The 22866-nt window shown below is 34.8% G+C and overlaps 1 protein-coding gene across 1 annotated transcript in view; it reads left to right on the forward strand.

Moving 5' to 3' along the window:
• LOC145666232 (uncharacterized) overlaps nt 1-6285 on the forward strand; it is a 34306-nt gene extending 28021 nt beyond the window's left edge. Inside the window, exons 4-5 of the mRNA XM_081733297.1 lie at nt 1710-1763; nt 6176-6285. Of these exons, the coding sequence (XP_081589423.1) occupies nt 1710-1763; nt 6176-6285 (164 nt within the window). The remainder of the gene's footprint in view (nt 1-1709; nt 1764-6175) is intronic.
• The last annotated feature ends 16581 nt before the right edge of the window (nt 6286-22866 follow it).

Consider the following 22866-nt stretch of genomic DNA (forward strand, 5'->3'; position numbering starts at 1 on the left):
GTTTGCTTCGTATCCCATACAATGGCGCATTCTTTTCGGTGTATTGTTAAGTAGTCAACTTTATTGATTGATTAGGTTCGAAGTTTAATAAGAATGTAAGCAACGACACTATTATCTCCGTCATATAGGAGAGTCATTTGGGGAGGTTAGGGACATCTGAGTGACAGAATCATGTCCTCTAATAAATTGTATAATAATATACAAATAAAATCATAACATTCTTTGATATTTTCAATAAGTAGAAGCTTTGCTTTGTTACAATTAAATATAAACTACTTACTTGGTGAGCAAAACTATATATTTTTATTAAAATTCAACACGTGTTGAATTTTAATGAAAATATATAGTTTTGCTCAGCAAATAATTGGTTTATATTTAATAACATTCTTATGTAGGCGGATACTCTTGCCTCTTGTGAACTCCTTCGTGACTAAGCGGTTTGTGTACGCATCTTTGGTGTGGGGGACCCGGGTTCCATTCCTGGTGGGAGCTTATGTGTTTCGGATTTCACGTTAATCAGTAGGTACACGTCTCTTATAGCCTCGCTGCTGAACGGGACGCTAAACTCAAAATCAATCAGCCAACTCGTTCCCCTTCTCTGTTAAACCTAAAATGTCGTTCCTGTAATAAGGACAATGCACAACACAAATTTCCATTAAAATTTTACAAGAAAAACTTGCAAGTAAATACAAATCAAATGTAAAACCTTCAAATTAAAAGAATAGGTAAATGTAAAGAAATAAGGTCGAGAAAAAAGATAAAGGACGAATAAGAATATATTACAGTTTTAACAACAAAATAAACCAAAAGTAGCATAAAAGCCCATAATAAGAAAATGAAAATTCTTTAGAGCGTATTAAGCATTCCAAAAATGCGAATAAATACGAGAAAGTAGTCACTTAATTCTCCAAAACCGCGTTGTTAAGATCTTTAAGTATTTATAAACATATTTTGTGGTTGCATTTTCTGAAAAAGAAATCTACAAGAATAAGCTGAATACTCAAAACAACAAAACAATCTTTCCCAACCGAAAAGAGCGTTAGGTGGGTGGAAATTATTTTCAGTAGCCTGTTTCTTTATCGTTTACCAGTTATAGAGCATCCCTGTGAGGAAATGGTTGAGATCAGAGCACGGAAGATTTATGTAACTCCAACATATTCAGAGTGCTTGGCTGCTGTGTCGTCCCGCTCGTTTCTGTGGATACTGAAATACCTCAGCGTCAAGTAGACAACGAAGAGAGAGTACTGTTGTCGTAACCGACGATATTCCGAAAGAATGGTTTGCACTAGGGCGTGGTTACTTAAGGTATTCTGTAGGTTTATAATAACGGCTTATGAATCAGTGGAGATAAGTACAGGGCATAAAGTAAGATGGAGAGCATGATAGCGGATTACCTTAACTCATCTTAGTTGACCAGCAAATGTTGAACATAGGCGATATCAAGTAGTTAGCGTAGCTAATAGAACCATTCCTTGGAGACACATGTAAATAAGTCAAACCAGAAGATTTGATATAAATTTGCAACGGAATCGTAAAGAATAAAATTGAGAGAAGTTCTGGTAATACATAAAAAGCTTAAAAGGTTGTGACTTAGAATGTTTCATTTCATTATTCTGATTGATACACCTCATCGTTATTTACTGAATTTCAAATTATTTAATTGAGTTACACCTGAATAATTTCTGAAATATTTTTTTCTTTTACTACAGATTACCAGAAGCTATGCGATAAAGCAGGTAAAAAATGTCTGGAAGACAACAAAGGTAAGTGCTATACCTAAATATACACCATATTTAAAATAGTTTGTTTTATAGAAACAAAACATTGAACTTACCTCATTGTTTAGTTTTGTAAAATAATCTATTCTTGTTTTCTGTCATTAGCTTATACTTTTACAACATTGAGGCGTAATGGAACCAAATTTGCATCTATCTTCAATAGGGACCATTGAAAAGTTTTAAGTCAACTTAATCTTAATCCTCAACGTTCGAAAACGTAGGAATCTGAAACTAAATTTCACATTCGTTTCGTTAAATAGCAAGATAATTACTTCACTTTCATGTCTTCCACATAGACCATCGTGTGTTTCAATTATTCAATTATCTTGGTTTCACACGATAAGAAAAAATATGATGACTGGAGAAAAAAGTCAAATTAGTCATCTTAGAGGGACTCTAGTTAAACTCAATACAGGTTGTCCTCTTTGTCGCTCTATTTACCATGGGTATGGCATCTCCTTAAACTAAAAGAAATTTGCTTTAATAATGTTCTTGTACATGTGTTACAAAAAGAAATTCGTAATTAAATTTAATTTTTAAAGTTTTGTAATTGCTTAACACGGAATTCGCTTTCTTGCTTCATACATAGTTAAACGTGGACTGCAGAGTGCATGTTCAATCCCCTTACAAAGAAGTAAGGAAAAAGAAATAAAATCCAATAAAGCGAAAAATAAACGGAACTATTCACTTGAAATAAACTTTAACGCTTCAATTTCTTAAACTTGATCGTATTGTGCTGCAGTTGTCACTGAAATATGTGTTTGTGAAATATTAAGAAAAGTCTCACATATATTTTCAAAAAGCAATAACTCCAAGGTAAAACTGATTTCTTTATTTTACCATAATGATAAATTTTCCTGTATTGTAGTGTTAATAATGAAAACTAATACTTAAGAAATACGAACCGAGTCACAAGGGTTGCTTTTGAGAAAATAATGAAAACAACTCATTCCGAAGAGTGACCTAGCCATTGTGAGGAGGACGAGTGAGTTATGCCGTATAGTCAGGTTACTAATGATATATGGTCATAATTGCCTGAGTCGGTTTTAAGAAAATTACAAGGGAAACAGTTCCCCACAGATGTAAACTATTCCTTTTGATTTCTTTCAGGAAGAATGTTCTTTAATATATGCTTCTTTTTAGTAAAACGTAATTTTATGTAATATGAACAAATTCGTAGCACTTAGTTTTGGCGAACAATTGACCACTAAATACTGACTCCCAAGGATGAACTTCCCTTAGCGACTTTTGTAGGTAGAACGCGTTATGCTATTTTGTCAGCTTTTTAACTAAACATAAATTCCTGAAATATGAATAACATCATCTAAATCTATTCCAATAAAATCGTCACAGAAAAAAATCACCCCCGAGAATAATCGAATTTATTCTGGATCTTCCCTAGAGAAGGACTTATACCACTTCGAATGGTTATTTATGAATTATTGATGTAAGTGTCGCTGTCATTAGAGTCGCTGTCAATAAAATCACATTTAAAAAAAATCACTCTTCCCTAAACTGCTATAACGTTTGAAGGTAGGTAGAACATTTTAAAGTAAAATTGGAGCATTCTATAGAAAGCCTATGTTTAAAATTTCTTATTGGTACCTTGGATGCTGGTAACACTAGGCAAATGCACATACACAGGTAGAGTGAACGAAAACGGACATTTGAATATTACTTTTTGGCTTATGGAGCTAAGAAATGTGTAACTTCATTGAGAGCTCAAATTTAACATTTTTTTCTCTCATCATCATATGTTTGAAGCGCTTAGATGATAAAGGTGTAATGCAACAAATTGAATATGACGGGAATATTGATTTTCACAGGTTTGTCCGTTAACATACCACCTTCATCGTTTCTAAAAATCTGCAATCAAGGAGGACCTACTAAATAAGGTGTTACATACCGTTATTACTAAATAACACGTGTAAGAACCGCCAGAATATATTGTTTCAAAAAATGTCACACAAAAGATTTATCCTCTACGCACTTCATTTCCTTTTCTTCTATCCTTGCCCGAAAGTAAATATGCATTTTCCACTTCCGCTTCTAAATATTATTGGAAGAAGGAATAAGAAAGAGAAGTTGGAAAGTTATCTCACATTCATAAGTAATATGATCTTTGGAAAAATAAACCTACATATTGAAAACAATCTAATAAAGAAATACATATTATATTATCTTCTACCTCACATCCAAAAATAATATACTGACACACAGAAAAGTATTAAAAGATAGATGAGTAAAGACAGAAGTCATATATATATATATATATATATATATATATATATATATATATATATATATATATATATATATATAGATAGATAGATAGATAGATAGATATAAATAAATGTATTACTTAAATTGAAGAGAAATCTAAATACATGAAGGTTCGTCGAGATCGTAATACTAGTGTACCCTTCAAATATCTACGATCAATATTAACAGATGAAAACCATATTCACGAAGAAAATAAACGTCGACAAAAACAGAGAATTCCTGTTATTATTCAGTTCAAAATCTCTTGTTGTCCCGAATTCTGCTGAGGAGTTTGAAGCTTAAAATATATAAAACGAAAATCATGTTCGTCTGTATCGTTGCGAAACATTTTCGCTTACTGTGAGGGAAAAACGCAGACTGAAAGTATTTGAGAACAAGACCCTGGAGATGAATATTCGGATCCAAGAGGAGCGGGAGTTTGAAATGGCGGATTCTTCATAAGGAGCAACTATATATTTTATACCGTTTACCAGACATTGTTAGGATCATCAAGTCTAGGAGGCTCAGATTGGCAGGTCATGTAGCCAGGGTGGAAGAAAGTAGGAATGATTTCAAAGTCTTAACTGCAAGACCAATTGGGAAACGACCTCTGGGAAGACATAGGGGCAGATGGTAGGACAAAGTAAGATAGATCTCGCAGAAATAGGAATACAAAAATAGAAACTGGATCCAGTTGGCTAAAGGTAGAAGTCTGGGGAGAGCTTTTGTGAACGCGGCATTGAATCTTTGGGTTTCATAGGCCATAGACTTACTTAGATAGTTAGATAATTAAATGGATTTATAATTTGATGTCGTCCGACTTTTATGCCCTATAAATAAAAGACGGCAGATACATTATCATGATGTAATCATTATGATGTAAAGTGCATAAGTATGAAGCAATTGATGAAAGTAAATGAGGGAGCAAGCGGGAGAACGTCGACAAATCCGATAAAAATATTGTCTTCAATAAACTGGTGTGAACGGCACTGTCACTATGCCACCATCCCTTTTAAGATTGTCACTTTTTCTTCCTCTCTCGTGACGATTCTTAGCAGAACATTTCCATGTGAATTAAATATGCCATCAAAGTGCGATTAGAGAACGAATATGGATTCGTAATATTTTTCAGAGATCATTTGATCACAAAAAATGTTCCCACTAAAGCCACTACAATAAACCAATATATCTAAAAGGACATTTCACTTCTATAAGTGAGTGATATTTCTTGTAGATTTCCTCAATAAGTTTATATTAAACATTCATTGTATATGAGTCATAGATGTCGAAAAAATGACACAAAATGTAATTATTACTGAAGATAAATATGAAGGACAGAGAAAACGAAGATACTTGAAAGAGAGGAAAGGGAACACGAAACTTAAAAAACGGTCATAAATAAAAAAGAAAGTAACAATTGAAACATCTCTCACATGTTCATAAGTATTTATCTCCTATTTTTGTGAATAAGGTTATTTTACAAGTAATCATCTCTGCTAGCTTTCGAGATTAGTTTTCTGTAAAATACAGTTTAAGAATTGTACCTGAAACAACAGTGAACATTTAGTAGGTAACTATAGGATATTCAATTCTCGTATCTTCTGTTACCACTCCAGCAAATAGCCACTCTCATGGAATTCAGAACTACAACATAAAAGAGATAGCTCAAGTGGTAGAGCGTTCGCTTCGTATTCGGAAGGTCGTGGATTCGATTCCCACTACTGACCTTCCTGATTGGGGTTCTCCAGAGTTTTTCTGAGTCCTACCAGGCAAATGTTAGGGTAGTACCTATTAAACAGTCCGTGGCCACTACCTTCCCAATTTCTTTCCATTGTTATTGTTGTCCAATTTCCAGTATAAATGGCCTTTGAGCTGTATCTGGTGATTGATAAATAAATAAATAAATTTCCACGTCGTTATGATCTTTATGCAAAGAGAAAAGAATATGCTTTCTTAAATAAAAATATAAGATAAAACACATTTTCTTATTACCCTCTCTGTACTCTAAGCCATACTCTGTATACGCTTATTTATAAATAAGAAGTACATGCAGCTAATATGTACTAATTAAATAAAGGTAACTTGTTTTATTATATTCACTATATGTATTTCAATCATTATTCCTTTTATTGCAGACCTATTGGACCCCATTAACTCAGCAGAAAATCCAGATAAAGGGCTAAAGTGTAATTGCCTACGAAGTTGTATCGAACAAAGTTTAGAATTCCGATATAATTTACTGTGAGCATTCTTTTATATGTATGTTACGATCCAGTAAATTAATTGATTGTTCTTTAATTTTTGCTTTTAGATTTCAAAATCATGCAATTTACTAAAGAAAGAAATTCTAACATTAAATTTAACTATTATTATCCTTAGCTCATTAAAGCAAAAGTGTCAGTTTATGAGTAACACGAATTCGTAATTGTGTCGGTATTAACAATGCCTATCTGATGGCAATAGATAATGTCAAGCTATCGTTTGGTACTCAAATTTAAACCAATAACGTTCTGTGTATAATGGAGTTCTTGAATAATTACATAAACACGGTATGGAGATAAGGATAGTTGGTGGATCAACTCAAAAAATGGTCAAATATAAATAATTAGAACTTAAAATTAAGCATCATTTTTTGTACGATTCACACCGAAATTTATGCTTGGGGGAAACAGCTAATTATTATTATTAGTAGCATAATGTTTTTCAAAATTTTACAATAGAAGCAAATAAATGGTTAACTATATAATTAAAACATTTACACTTTGGAACATATAAATGAATGGAATGGTAAAAATGGTAAGTTGGGTGTTCAATGCGTAGCAGCTGTAAGTTATTTCTTATGGTAGAAGATAGAAATACTAAGGGGATAATCTGAGGACACTTTTGGCCCCTGGGTCACTGCCTCAGGACCCATGGTCCCTGGACCGGAGTCCATGACCTTGGGGTACATAGGACCACCCCCTCTAGATTTTGGTAGGGATACTTTGGCCCACCCCCAAAATTTTGACACGGGTACATAGGACCACCCCTTTTAAATTTTGGAAATTGCCAAATATAAAAATTTGGTTTGGTAGCCTAGGACCATAGTATGTGCATCTAGTGGTATTGGGGGGTCTATGTCGTTCTCTTTGATGGGAACAAATTGCCAAAAATTTAAATTTCGGAGGTTTCTAACCTAATTTATCGCCTTTGACGAGGTGTTATTACTCTATATAGTTATATGGGCGTATACAGGGGTCCATTACCTTTCATAAGACATGAGCATATTAATGCACCCCTTTACATTTTTGGGAGGGGTACCTTGGGTCACCCCTTAAGTTTTGAAAATTGCTCAATTTAAACATTTGGTATAATAGTACAGAACCCTAGTATGTACCACTATATATTTTGGCGGTCCACCTTGTTCTCTTTGATGGGTACAAAATTGCCAAATTTTAGTACAACCACGTGTTTGGTTTTTGGCTCATTTTATCCCCTTGGATGAGGTCCTATTACGTTATATAGTTATATGGGCGTATACAGGTGTCCTTTTTCCTATCGTAAGACATAGGTACATTTGTGCACCCCTTTAAAAATTTGTGATGGGTACCTTGGCCTACCCCTTAAATTATGGAAATCGCCCATTTTATACAATTAGTATAATAGTATAGGACCCTATTATAGATCACTATAAATTTGGGGTGGTCTAGCCTGTTCACTTGTAGGGGTACAAAATTGCAAAGATATAAACGTAAGCAATACGTTGTACCACGTGTTTGGTTTTTGACCTAATTTATTCCGTTGGATGAGGTCCTATTACCTTATATGGTTATATGGCCATGTATATTGGTTCATTCACTATCAAAAGACATGGGTATATTGATGCACCCATTGAAATTTTTCGGAGCGGTTCTTTGGCCCACCCCTTTAGTTTTGGAAATTGCCCAATTTAAACATTTAGTACTATAGTATAGAACCCTAATATACATCACTATAAATTTGGGTGGTCCATCTCGTTCCTTTTATGGGTACAAAATTGCCAATTTTTAGTACAAACACGTGTTTGGTTGTGGCCAATGTATCCCCTTGGATGAAGTCCTATTAGATTATGTGATTATATGATCTTGTATTAGGGTCCATTCCCTATCATAAACTATAGATATATTGATGCACCCCTTTAAATTTTTGGGAGGGGTACCATGGCCAATCCCTTAAATTTTGGAAATTTTTCATTTTAAGCATTCGGAATTATAGTGCATGACCTCGACATGTATTATGATAAATTTGGGTGGTCCACCTTGTTCACTTTCAAGGTAAAAAATTGCCAACATATAAACATAAGCAATATGTTGTACCACGTGTTTGGATTTTGGCCCAATGTATCCCCTTTGATGCATTATTATTACCTTATATGGTTATATGGTCATGTATATAGGTTCATTTCCTAAGACATTGGTACATTGATACACCCTTTAAAATTTTGAGGGGTATCTTAGCTTTTCCACTCAGTTTTAGAAAATGTTTAATATAAGAATTAGGTATCATAGTGCAGGTCTTCAATATGTACCACTATAAATTTGGATGGTCCACCTCGTTCCCTTTCATGGATAAAAAACCAAAAATCAAATTTCGGAGGTTATTTACCCCCTTTCATAAGGATTTAGCTCGTTATTTGGGCATGTAAAGAGATTTATTACCTTTATATGTTTATGACCCCTTTTAAATTTGGGAATTATCAAATAACAAAATTTGGTAAACGTTTTCTAAGACCCATTGTAAATGGGGTGTCACTCTTATGGCCAAATATTCAAATTTTAAAGGTTATTGACCTATTTTATTTTTTGATACGGCTATATAATTGAATGAGTACAGGATTTATTACTTTTTCATAAGACACAGGTGTATTTATGTACCAATCTTAAATTTTGGAGGGGTACATTTCTTATTGTTAAATTAATAATTGGTAATTGTTCTTAGAATTGGATGGTATCTCTTTCTTTGGGTAAATCATTGTCAAATATGAGTATGGTCACGTGATCTGTTATTGACCTATGATGGGATTAGGTGTTCAGGACATTGGTACATTTAAACTTTGTAAGATAATTCGAGAAATGTCAAAATGAAATTACTCCATTGGTTTTGACTATTCCTCCCTATAGGCCAAATATAAACGTAAGCAACACGATGTACCACGTGATTGACCTTGATGAGTTAGTGTACAGGATTTCATTTCCTTTTCAAAATTCGTGGATGTTATCAAATAACACGTTTCTAGACAGCAGCTGGTTCTGCTGAGATAAACAATTGACCTAATCGAGACCTAACTACAACATGTAATTATATGATTAATTCTAAGTCTTAGATATATCGAGAGAGGTACGTAGGACCATTCATTAAATTTGGGAATTGTGATAAAATTTTAGTATGAGGCGCGAAATTTGAAATAATACTTTGAAATTTAGTTAAGCTCATAGTCTAAGATCATTGGAGGTGGTTGAATTAACCTTGAGTTTTCAGAAATCTGATAGGTACCTTATTGAATCTTATGACTTATAAACGAAAGGCAATACATGCTACAACACTTTGATATTTAATCACAAGGTGATGTAATCTGACACTGGCAAAGTTATTGTTGATGCAACTTGATTGGCTGATCACTATCTTTCGTGCAATCTAATTGGCTGATGATTTTCAAATCTGCTGCATTCAGTTTTAAGTTTTGTTTAACACTTAAAAATCTTGATTTGAACACTCTTGTTTAACATTTTGTACTCATGATAAATATGATCAAAACCATTTATTTGTTAATTGAATAGTTAAAACCGGATAATGTTTGGCGGTTAACCGTCAAACGTGAAATTATTTTAGTTGAAATTTTTGGGTTGAAAGTTTTTTCGTTTGAAACTAAATTTTTGTTTCTATTTTTTAAAATTGTTTGAGCTTTTTGTTAGAAAATTTTTCGTTTGAAATTTTTGATTTTTTTTCAATTTTTTTGAAATTTTTTGTTTCATTTTTTTTGTAATTTGTGAATTTTTTCTTTTAAAATTTTTTCGTTTGAAAACTAATTTTTTTTTTAAATTTTAGATTTGAAAATTACGGTTAGAATTTTTTCGTTTGAAAGTTTTTGTTTGAAAATTTTTGTTTCGAAAGTTTTGTTTGACAATTTTGGTTTCAAATTTTTAAATTTGTTTACTCATTGATAAAGAACCGGAAATTTTTAGAACAAAAACATCTGCCAACACTGTTTATCATGATGCAATAATACACCTCAGAACATGGGGTTGTACTTCAAATGAAAACCACAAATCATTGAAATGGGTATTTTTGTTATACTGCACATACATCCATACCAGGTATAGGATCTGGATATTATCGATCCAATGTATTTTCAACTTCTTGCACTAGTTTGTCTATAGCGTATAATTTTAATTCCAATTGAAGTCTTTTAAGGTCTATCTTTTAAGGAATTTTTTATAGTTACAAGTACACATCTTTCCTTATGAAACGCACTTGCTCCAAAGATTTAAGGGGCTCACACGGAATTTGCCGATTTCATACAGCTACGGCTGACTTCGAATGTGCTGACGTTTGAATTCATGATTTCACCACTATTGTTGACGAAACCAAATTCACAGATCAAGCTGTGTACTAAATTCAAATTGACGACTGCATCCAACGAGCCTTTTATACCATAAAGATACCGATCCACTATCTAGAAACGCAACAGTTCTTCTTGTTTTGATGCTTCCATGGGTAAATAACTTGCTGGTAAAACAATATTCTTATCATTTTCATACTTTACTACGATTCTTAATCCAATCTTTGTAGGGATCATTTGGCTAACTAAGATTCTACAGGGTATATTCTATTGTAATTCAGTAATCTTGGTAAATGATTTCATCACATCATGTGAGTTTAGAAACTGCAGACATGTAGCTATGATGACGTTATGAAGAATACTATCTCGGACGGTGATGCAAAACTGATGACGTTGCATTACCATGTTCTGACGTGTACTATTGCATCATGATAAACTGTTGGCAGATATTTTTGTTCTAAAAATTTCCGGTTCTTTATCAATGAGTGCATAAACTTAAAAATTTGAAACGAAAATTTTCGAACAAAAATTTCGAAACAAATGTTTTCAAACAAAAACATTCAAATAAAAAAAATCAAACCAAAATTTTCCAAACTAAAATTTCAAACGAAAAAATCTAAAACAAAAAATATTTCACACAAATTTCAAAGAAAATTTTGAAAACAAAAATTTCAATCTAAAATTTTGAAAAAATACAAAAGTATTTTCAAACAAAAAAATTATAAACAATAATTTTCAAACAAAAAATTAAACAAAATTTTGAAACAAAAAATTTCAAAGAAAATTCTGAAACAAAAAATTCAAACAAAAATTTGAAACAAAACTTTTCAAAGTTCCAAACGAAAAACTTTTCAAACCAAAAATTTCAACTAAAATAATTTCACGTTACATGGTTAACCGTCAAACATTTTCCAGTTTTTAACTATTCGATTAACAAATAAATGGTTTTGATCATATTTATCAGTAAGTACAAAATGTTGAACAAGAGTGTTCAAATCAAGATTTTTAAGTGTTAAGCAAAACTTAAAACTGAATGCAGCAGATTTGAAAATCATCAGCCAATCAGATTGCACGAAAGATAGTGATCATCCAATCAGATTGCATGAAAGATAGTGATCAGCCAATCAAATTGCATCAACAATAACTTTGCCAGTGTCAGATTACATCACCTTGTGATTAAATTTCAAAGTGTTGTAGCATGTATTTCTTTTCGTCTATAAGTCATAAGATTCGATAAGGTACCTATCAGATTTCTGAAAACTCAAGGTTAATTCAACCACCACCAATGATCTTAGACTATGAGCTTAACTAAAGTTCAAAGTATTGTTTCAAATTTCGCGCCTCATACTAAAATTTTGTTTATCACAATTCCCAATTTTAGAGAATGGTCCTACGTACCTCTCTCGATATACCTAAGACTTAGAATTAATCATATAATTACATGTTGTAGTTAGGTCTCAATTAGGTCAATTGTTTTTGTTAGCAGAACCAGCTGTTGTCTAGAAACGTGTTATTTGATAACTTCCACGAATTTTGAAAAGGAAATGAAATCCTGTACACTAACTCATCAAGGTCAATCACGTGGTGCACCGTGTTGCTTACGTTTATATTTGACCCATAGGGAGGAATAGTCAAAACCAATGACGTAATTTCATTTTGACATTTCTCGAATTATCTTACAAAGTTTAAATGTACCAATGTCCTGAACACCTAATCCCATCATAGGTCAATAACAGATCACGTGACCATACTCATATTTGACAATGATTTACCCAAAGAAAGAGATACCATCCAATTCTAAGAACAATTACCAATTATTAATTTAACAATAAGAAATGTACCCCTCCAAAATTTAAGATTGGTACATAAATACACCTGTGTCTTATGAAAAAGTAATAAATCCTGTACTCATTCAATTATATAGCCGTATCGAAAAATAAAATAGATCAATAACCTTTAAAATTTGAACATTTGGCCATAAGAGTGACACCCCATTTACAATGGGTCTTAGAAAACGTTTCCAAATTTTGTTATTTGATAGTTTCCAAATTTAAGTGGAACATAAACATATAAAGGTAATAAACATATGTACATACCGATATAACGTGCTAAATCCTTATTAAAACGGCTCAATAACCTCCGAAATTTGATTTTTGGTAGTTCTTTACCCATGAAAGGGAACGAGGTGGACCATCCAAATTTATAGTGATACATAGTGAGGTCATGTAGTATAATGCCGAATGCTTAAATTGGAAAATTTCCAAAATTTAAGGGATTGGCCATGGTACCCCTCCCAAAAGTTTAAAGGGGTGCATCAATGTACCTGTGTTTTATGATAGGGAATGGACCTTTATGCATGATCACATAATCATATAAGGTAATAGGACCTCATCCAAGGGGATAGGGTGCACCAAAACCAAACACATGGTTGTACTAAAATTTGGCAATTTTCCACTTATAAAGGGATGGAGTTGGGCCACCCAAATTTATAGTGATGTATATTAGGGTTCTATACTATAGTACCAAATGATTAAATTGGGTAATTTCCAAAATTAAAGGGGTGGGCCAAGGTACCCTTCGGAAAAATTTCAAGGTGTATCAATATACCCATGTTTTATAATTGGGAATGGACCAGTATATTTGATCATATAACCATATAAGTAATAGGACTTTATCAAAAAGAGTAAATAGGGCCAAAATCCAAACCAGTGGTTTTACTAAAATTTGGCAATTTTGTACCCCTAAAACAGAATGAGGTGGACCACCCAATTTTATAGTAGTCTATATTAGGGTCCTATACTATAATACCAAATATATAAAATGGGAAAGTTCCAAGGTTAAAAGGGTGGACCAAGGTACCCCTCCCAAAAATTTCAAGGGGTGCATCAATATACCAATGTCTTAAGATAGTGAATGAACCAATCTACATGACCATATAACCATATAAGGTAATAGGACCTCATCCAAGGAAATAAATTAGGTCAAAGACCAAACACGTGATTCCAAATATTTGGCAATTTTGTACCCCTAAAAGGGAACAAGTTGAACCACCCAAATTTATAGTAATACATACTAGGGTTCTATACTATTATACCAAATGTTTAAATTGGGCAATTTCCAAAATTTAAGGGGTGGGCCAATTTATCCCTCCCAAAAATTTAAAGGGATGCATTAATATACTCATATCTTATGAAAGGTAATGGACTCCTGTATACGCCCATATAACTATATAGGGTAATAACACCTCATCAAAGGCGATAAATTAGGTTAAAAACCTCCGAAATTTAAATTCTTGGCAATTTTTTTACCCGTGAAAGGGAACGACATAGACCCCCATTACCACTAGATGTACATACTATGGTCGTAGGCTACCATTCCACATTTTTAGATTTGGCAATTTCTAAAGTTTAAGAGGGGTGGTCCTATGTACCCCTGTCAAAATTTAGGGAGTGGGCCAAGGTACCCCTACCAATATCTAGAGGGGGTGGCCCTATGTACCCCTAGGTCATTGACCCCGGCCCAGGGACCGTGGGTCCTGAGGCAGGGAACAGGGGCCAAAAGTGTCCTCAGTTAACCTCCTTACTGCTATTGACGCCTGTTCGTGCGGGATGAAAGTGGGGGTTCAAAGTACTGGATACCTCTGAGTTTTGAGGAGTCGGAATAGTTAATGTGTGGTTAGTTGGCCCTATTTATCTTGGGCGGCCAGTGTGTTACATGTGTTTGAGGTAACAGTATCCAACATAACAGCGGTATACACACCTTACACTAAAACAACATAGGTGAAGAATACTATTGGACAGAATGGAAGGCTCAGTAACAGCCTCAGTAGAGCTCGACGAATATTGACGAGCATTGTCACGAAGAATAGTGATATGACAGTATAGGAGATGGACCGTTTAGTTATTTTCTCAGATGGTGATAGCTTTATATGTATCTAGTTTTACATGTAGTGCAAGAAGGAGCTCCTCCGTGGCTAAGTGGTTAGCGTACCGGCCTTTGGCGTGGGAGACCCGGGTTCGATTCCCGGTGGGAGCTCATGTTGTTCGGGTTCCATGTTAATCAGTAGGTCCACGTCTCATATAGCCTCGCTGCTGAACGGGACGTTGAACTCAAACTCAACTCACCTCATGTAGTGCAAGAAAGAAAAAACAATATCTAAAGTTTTGTCTTTCTTTACTCTAGAGCATCAAGAACTTAAGTTAGTTGTATTATCTAGGACTAGTTAGATAATACAGTTAGTTAGTTGTATTATTATCTCCGTAGTCGTTATATTCCGTAGTTCGCGAAATGGACCGCAATACCAACTAGACAAGCAGATAGTTAAAGCGATGATGTGTACTTTAAGATATATCTTATTTTGATATGCAATAATTTGCTTGTAATGTTCTGAGACAATATAATTATTCGAGAGGAGGTTTATTGTTTTACACATTATCAAAATTGTTGCATAAATACCTAGCTTCTTGTAACAAGTATCACAAAGTGAGTATCAAGGTCTAGTTGGATCCCGATCAGCGTTAAGATTGTTAAACTGAAGGTCCACATCTCGCTTTGACGCGTAAAGAGATGCTAAACTGCTAGTCAGACAAGCAGTAGAGAATGTCTTTATGTCGAATTGTGGGCCTTCCTCCTCCTCACTTTCTCTGCATCTGCTACTCACCTAGTTTCTTTCTTACACAGTTTATAACATCTTTCTCTGCATGTATCAAACTATCAAAGCCTTTTCCCTTATACATCTTATATGATGGGCTTCACACTTTAACCTTTTCTATAATGAAATAAGTTGGAGTTACGTATTTCTTAATAATTATAATTTCGTTATTTTAATATTTTCTTTCTTTCAAGTTTAGTTTCATTTCTGGTAACACACAAGTTGTGGTGTTCATGTCTTCTATTCCTTGTAGAATAGGCAAACATCGTCTTATTTAAACGCTCCAATTGATTAAATGTAACGTATTTTGTTTCTTTGTTACAAACTACCCTAAATTCCATGCCATGCTTTCGAAGCAATTCTTTGAGGTCTTTGATGTACATACCAATCCAGCAAGTAGTAGTATATATTATCGTCAATGAGGCAAGATATAGCGAAATAGCAGCAACTATTAGCGTGATTGTTTTCTTATTATGAATTAGAGTGAGGAAATGAGGGGCGCAGTTCATAATTATAAATTCTAAGTGTTTCTCTTACAATTAACAATACTAATCTACTAATTAGGGTTATCTAACATTCAACGGTAGGGAGATACACAGAAAGACATGTTTTCATCTTATGATTAGGATTGTTGCATTTCTTTCTTTTTTCAGAGAAGGTAACGTTGCAACTGGAGACCTCTGTTCTGCTAGCGTACGTTATATCCTAAGCAAAACTAGACGAAGATTGAAAGTTGTTCGGGGAATGACAGATATTGTAGGTAAGTACACTAATATTTGTACATTGATTTCTTCCTGTACAAGTATTTCATTTTCCTTAATGAACTAAATTATCTATTTTAAAGTGGCAAGAAAATGTGTGACTGAATTGTATCGCGTAATGAGGAGTTTGGACACTATATAACTCTATAATAAATGGATGTAGTTGCTATTGAACAAACATTCTTAAAGCTGGGACTTACTATGTAAACAAAGGTACAAATGAGAATAGGATCTCATACCTAGCCTGCGAAATAGGACACTTTTAAGAAACGCAAGTCTGACTGAAGGTTAAAGATAAAGAGGTGGATTAAATGACGAGCAATTGTGAAGATCCACAGTTTGATGACTAACAACTATAAAGGTAACCAAGAAAGTTCTGTCGCTTGATCACTCACCACCTTAGAAAATCGATAGGTCACCTAAGACGTACCTAAAGGATCAAAAATAGTCCCGATCAGCATCGATGACCTACTGCCAACGTTCTGGATTGTTGAGATTGGTGGGCCGTGAAATGAAGAAAGTATCAAGTGCAATTTGCAACTCTACTAGGAATTTGAATTGGTGTCCTCTAAGGTGATTGTCCAAGGAATAGAGCAGAAAATCGGACGGTGCAATGTCCAAGGAAAATGGTGGTGCAGTCCGAGCAATCCATGAAACACACAGAAGACCTTCTCGTACGGTGCTGGTTTCGGCTGTTCTGGAACCGGCTCATGAGATGCTAAATAATGATGAGGCGCGGTGGAGCTAGTACAGGACCCACTTCTTATTACATGTGGACACGCTATCCAGAAATGGCTCTTTCCTCAGACAAGACAGCAAAGAAACACTGGTGTCTGCTTGAGTCGCCTTATGGCCTGGAGTCAAATCATCGGGGACCCATCGCCCAAACTTTTAGTGCTTTCCAAGTTGAGAGAGGTGCTGCTGAATGGTTTCTCCAATGACGAATGGTTCCCAGCTCCTCACATGTCTGGCCACTGTTTGCCTCAATTGCTGCCTGAAGGTCTTCAATTTGTACATGTGTTGGTCTTCTGTTACATGGTGCGTCTTCGAGAATTTTGTCACCGTCTTTAAACTTGTTAAACAACCTCTGCACTCTCCGCGTAGTCACGACACTCTCACCAAAGTCCTGGCATATCTTTCGCCCCGCTGTAGCACCGTTTGATCCTAGTTTGAACTCGTACAGCATACACTTCCATATGACGCTTTGTTGAGGTCTGATGTTTACTCGGTCCTTACCCAAGTTCATGGTGTAACTGAACTGCCACAACCAGTTGGTATGTTGGACATACCCCAACCAACAACTGACCTTTGACTTATCTCCATTCGCTTTCAATTCAGGTGTAAGGGCCTATGAAACACTGACCTCCATAAAGTGATAGAATTTTCTTGGTTACCTTTATGCTATACTGTGCCTCTTTTATAGGGCTCAATGAGCTGAACGGTGTATCTGCGTGGGCAGGTATGATAGTTTTTCTAGGTGATGATCTAGACCATAAACAAGCTTCCTCATTAACGGATCCTCAACTGGTATTCAACCTCATTGGAATGCGGGAAACGATCCTTCGATATGACTCGTGCCTGGACCTCGTTTTACTCCACAGCCACATGATATATCTGTTCAATTCATTGGAAATTTCCGAACCTCGTACTACACCACGAGTGTCTACATATTCTCTGTGAATCTCTCAACCACACTGGGAAACCTAGGGTCATGTGGTACTTATATTACTGGGATATCAAAACAGAAAGCAGCAGCATTAGGCTACATAGATAAGAAAGAGGACAGATTTCCACGTATCAAACACAGAAAATTAATTTGTTCGGCATTTATTTTAATTCCAATGCAATATGTACAATTTCAACTTTATAGCTTTATTCTCTTTTTCTATGTACGTTAGCTACAGGGTGACCCTGGATTTTTTGAAAGGAAATACGTTAGAGCGAATAACGTTAATCCCTCAAGAGATATTACAATCTTAAAGTTCATATGTGTTGAGTGTGTGCTTTCCTAGATCCATATAGTTATCAGAGGTTTCGTTCCCCCAAAAGGACGATTCATTCACGGAAATATATTCACGTTTATTCTAAACCATTAAACATGTTTTCAAACTGTCCATATTTTAATAAGTTTGTCATTTGTGACCTTCAAAATTGTGAGTTCAAATTTGGCAATAATTTCCTACCGAGAATCGGAGACAAATATTAATTCATCGTTACAGACATGAGTGTCTCGCATTCTCTTTACAAGCAATGCCTGTAATCCCTCCGTTCAAAGTAACGTCGTGTATTTTAGCTCTGATGCCTTTTCTGATCCGAGTGATTATACCCACTCAAATAAAGAACGGTTGTGAATTCGTACATGGTTGAAAGGAAAACAACGAATATGTAGAGAATGCGTTTAGAGATCACATTAGTAAGGACATACCTCATAAAGTAACACTCCTTTGTTAGAAGAATAGTGTGTTTCCTTTAGGATGTGTCAAAACTGTTGAATTGAAAGTAAGAAAACGCTTAAGAAAAATGAGTTACCGACGCGCGGACAATAAGGAACGTCTCCTTAATCCCTCTTCACAAAAGAGAAACTGAACTGGATATTCGATGTCCAACAATGCAAGATCATTATAGAAATTATTGTTCTCTTCGATACTCAAACTTAGGGGGTATAGGAACTTTTCCGGTATCCTGTGCTTGCGTAAACAGTGAACATAGTGGTACGGCCTTATAACAGCTGTATAATGTGAGACCACTACGGAGTATAATATAAACTCGCATTCTATTTGATTCAAGAGATGTAGTTATGCTCATCCGGTAATGCCTTTGGCGACAAACCCTCTCACCATATCCACCGACATACTTTATAGGATATTAGGGCCAATACAATTGAATTGAATATCAGTGTGCTCAAGGAAAGTGATGTGCACAACTAAATGATCAGTTATATACTTTATTGTTCACCTCATTTCAAAATTACTTTTATAATTTAAAGTAAGTATATAGAAGAAATGTTTGTGTATTCATGCTAAGAAAAATATCGATCATAATATAAACTATAACAGCTTTGAAACATGACTACATTTATATCTTTATCTACTTACAGTTTGTGTTGGTGGAGTCTTTGCTCTTTTCCTGGGAGCCAGTTTGATAAGTGCTGTGGAAGTCTTGTATTTCATTTGTATCAGACCATGTTTCCTGCTGTTGCGAAAGAAGAGACAAAGATTCATACCGCATTGGCTTAAACATCGAGATTATATTATACGCTAGAAACGAAATATATAAGGCGTAATAGTATTCGGGTGACTTCTCAATATAATCAAACAAGGAAGTAATTTACTATAAATATCCGAGTACTACGTAGCTAGTTTCTACCAATTTCAGCTAATAGCTACATTGTGCTGAGGACATTCATGCGTAGTACATACATATGTAGCCGAAAGATGCGAATTTACTGTGCAATGGAACCTTGTTCGAGCAAATTTCTTATTGCTGAAATGGAGGCATTTACCCAAGCAAGTTCTTCTAATGAGACTGTTATAGAAAAAAGAGTGCTATAGAGTATAGCATTAGATCTGTAGCTAACAAAAATATGAGCATGCCAATATTTTCGTTTGTGTTTTGTTTCCATATAGCATAAAGCACTGTAGTTTGGTAATGCTGCACTTTATATTTGGGGTCAAAAATTTCTTTGGACTAGCCAGAAAGTTTAGATCATTTGCTATTTTATACTCAAGCATCGTAATTTGAATAGTAATAATAGATAAATCTTTGGCAAATAGTGTTTTTTAGTATATACATGTCTTCCTTTAGTGGTTGGAGCTAAATATTTTGGAACCAATTCTCCGATATTATTAATATATACTGTATCTATCTATCTATCTATCTATCTATCTATCTATATATATATATATATATATATATATATATATATATATATATATATATATATATATATCAAAAGATCGTATTAGGCTGAACAAAATGATTTGTATGTGTAAAAGTCCTTCGTAGGTATCGAGATAACCAAGAAAAACCATATTTGGTGTTAAAATAACAAATTGATGCTGCTGACCTATTAAGATGAAATTGATACTGAAGTGACCGTAATAAAATTCCTTATTAATGATACTAGCAAGGCGACAGTATTGTTAATGCGATATAATTCAGGATTATCACTAACGTTTATACTTTCATTTCTGTCTTAAAAGAGAAGCGAATTATTATAAATAACTAACCACTAAGCATTTTTAAAATACAGATGACAGTCATATTGGTGTGAGAAGGTTCGTTAAATTTTCAACTTTAATCTTCAAACTCTAACAATCGATAGTTCACATCAAATTAAATAATGTCACATGCTTGCTATTAAATTTCTATATTTTTTTCTGTATTTCTATATTTCTATATACATTTCTATATTTCTTTTTGAGCAAAACTAAACTTTATGATCCTAACAGTATTTTTATCCCTTCCAAATTTTAGAAATTTTTAACCTAATAGAGTCGTTATTTCTTTGTTTGTTTACTGTACATGTGTATGTTGTAATGCTCCACTTGATGTTTTGTGTAAACAACTCTTCGCGCCAGTGTTTATAAACACCACCTCATGGTTTAACAAGAGGATTCCACACACCAGATAGATTTACTATCACCTGCAGACGACGTGATTCTGGCTTCTCCTATGGAGAGACGATAACAACTGAGCAACAGCGCCACCGCCACCAGAGGAACCCTATAAATTGGCTGGATGTCGGCAATTCTGTACCGGTCTTATGGTGTCCCTCCTACTGTTTGCCACGGAACATTATGAGTAACCTAACCCAAGGCCTCTAGTCTGCTAAGGGACTACGCCTATAATATCTCCTGGCTTAGCCTGCTACGGCGCTCTGTTTGGGAATTCTAACCACAGCCGCTTACCCTGCTATGGGACTTTGTTGGCCACTTAACCTCCCCTCTGCTTGCCACGCAGTATTGGGTCCCTACCTCCACTCTGCTCAGCCTCCTACGGGGCTCTGTAGAGATCCCGTCTACAACCTTACGTAAGAGACTACCTGTAACTAACCTTGCAAACTTGGAGAGATGATTTTTACAGTATTTTGGTAAAATAACTTTTACAGTGGAAATTTTAAAATAAAAGCCGGTAGTGGGAGTCGATTCCGGACACTCGTTTTATTAACGCTCTACCTATAAGTATATGGGACGAAGTTTTACAATACATAAAGAATTGAGTGTGTTTTGACACTACATATCTTATTAGGAGCGAGTTCTGGGTAACGATACTTTAGCTTGAACAGTGGTCCTCATATTGAAGATTTCTCTCTGATAAGTCTAGGCGTGCTTGCGGTAGCAGTGGGAAGTACTAAGGTATTGCCAAGAAAGTTCATTTCTAACTGGTAAAAGTCAACGGGAACCATTACCGTATCTTTCCAAGTACAAAGAATGTGAGATTGGCGAGTTTAATAACTGAGTTACCTCATCACAATCCTATTCTGCATAAGCAGCCAGCTCTATGGATTTCGGAAAATGGAATGAAATATTTAAGTTTTATGCTGGAAAGGTTAAAGGACATGGTGACGATGAGAAATGAGATGAAATGGTGAAATGAAGAAAAGGGGAGAAAACGAGATAAGCCCGAGAAAACTCAACATACGTTGTTTGTTCTTCACAGACCTCACCGCGCATCTGGTCAGTTTGAGCCAAATACCCCAACCACCAGAGATGAACGCTCTACCACTGAGCCACCGCAACCCGCTTCTACGGATCTTGGGGGAGCAAGATGTCGCTTAGTTACGGACAGGCAATGCGCATTGCAAGATGGAACGAAAGGATTTTAAACTTAGAAGGTACGCTGGAAAATCTGAAGAGAGAGATGCAACGGTTGAATACGAATATAGTAGGGATCAACGAGTAAGATTATTTCTGTCATGACAGCATAACAGAAGTTGGATTTATTATGGATAAGATAGGACGACGTGCAAGACGTTACAACATACTAAACGACAGAGTAAAACTAGTCACTGTACCAAGTGATAGAGATATTATTTAGGTATATCATACATATCACTATCACTCATGTATGCAGGATTTTTAAAAATACCATGGGAAGGCCTTTCTTATCACACACTTTAAGTAGCTTATTCCTATGACTTAGTATATTTTATAGTGCGCAGTTTTAGATGTTAATGTGAAACAATGAGGAGATATTTGAAATATGAAAAAGATGACATTATTATGTGTTTACTAACTTCTTAAAATGTAGATCAAACATTCTGGTCTGGAATCTTGGTATATCTTAAAACACCAAGTTATAATTAAAATGATATGTTAATACTAGTAACATAATATTATATTTTAACATCCATTCCAATCTTTTTAAATTTATCAATTTCTTACAGATTTTTTAATAAGTTCCGATATATTTTGTTAGAATCACTTATTAAGATTCACCTTCATTATGCGATATAAAGGAATGCGCAGAAGATACAATAGTTAACTTAAGTGAATATACGTTTAACATTATATTGTACAAATAAACGATAGTAAACCAAGATCACATTTTGAATTTTGAATCGAAACGAAAATGAAAAATGAAATTTTTGAGTTTTACGTCCCATGGGTATGCCGGTTAGGCTAAAGGAGACGGTGATGATGAGAGATGGATGCAATGGTGGAATGAAGAAAGTGGGAGGAAACGGGAGAACCCCGAGAAAAGCCACGCACTCAGTGTTTGTCCACCAGTTGGCGGGAGCAAGGTTTGAACCCGAGACCCCAAACACCAGAGGTGAACGCTCTAACACTGAGCAAGAATTTTGAATCGAGTGGAATCGAGTGATAGAGGAAGTAC

Source organism: Thermobia domestica, chromosome 12 (assembly GCF_964235325.1).
Source record: "Thermobia domestica chromosome 12, izTheDome1.hap1.1, whole genome shotgun sequence".
Lineage (NCBI taxonomy): Eukaryota > Metazoa > Arthropoda > Insecta > Zygentoma > Lepismatidae > Thermobia > Thermobia domestica.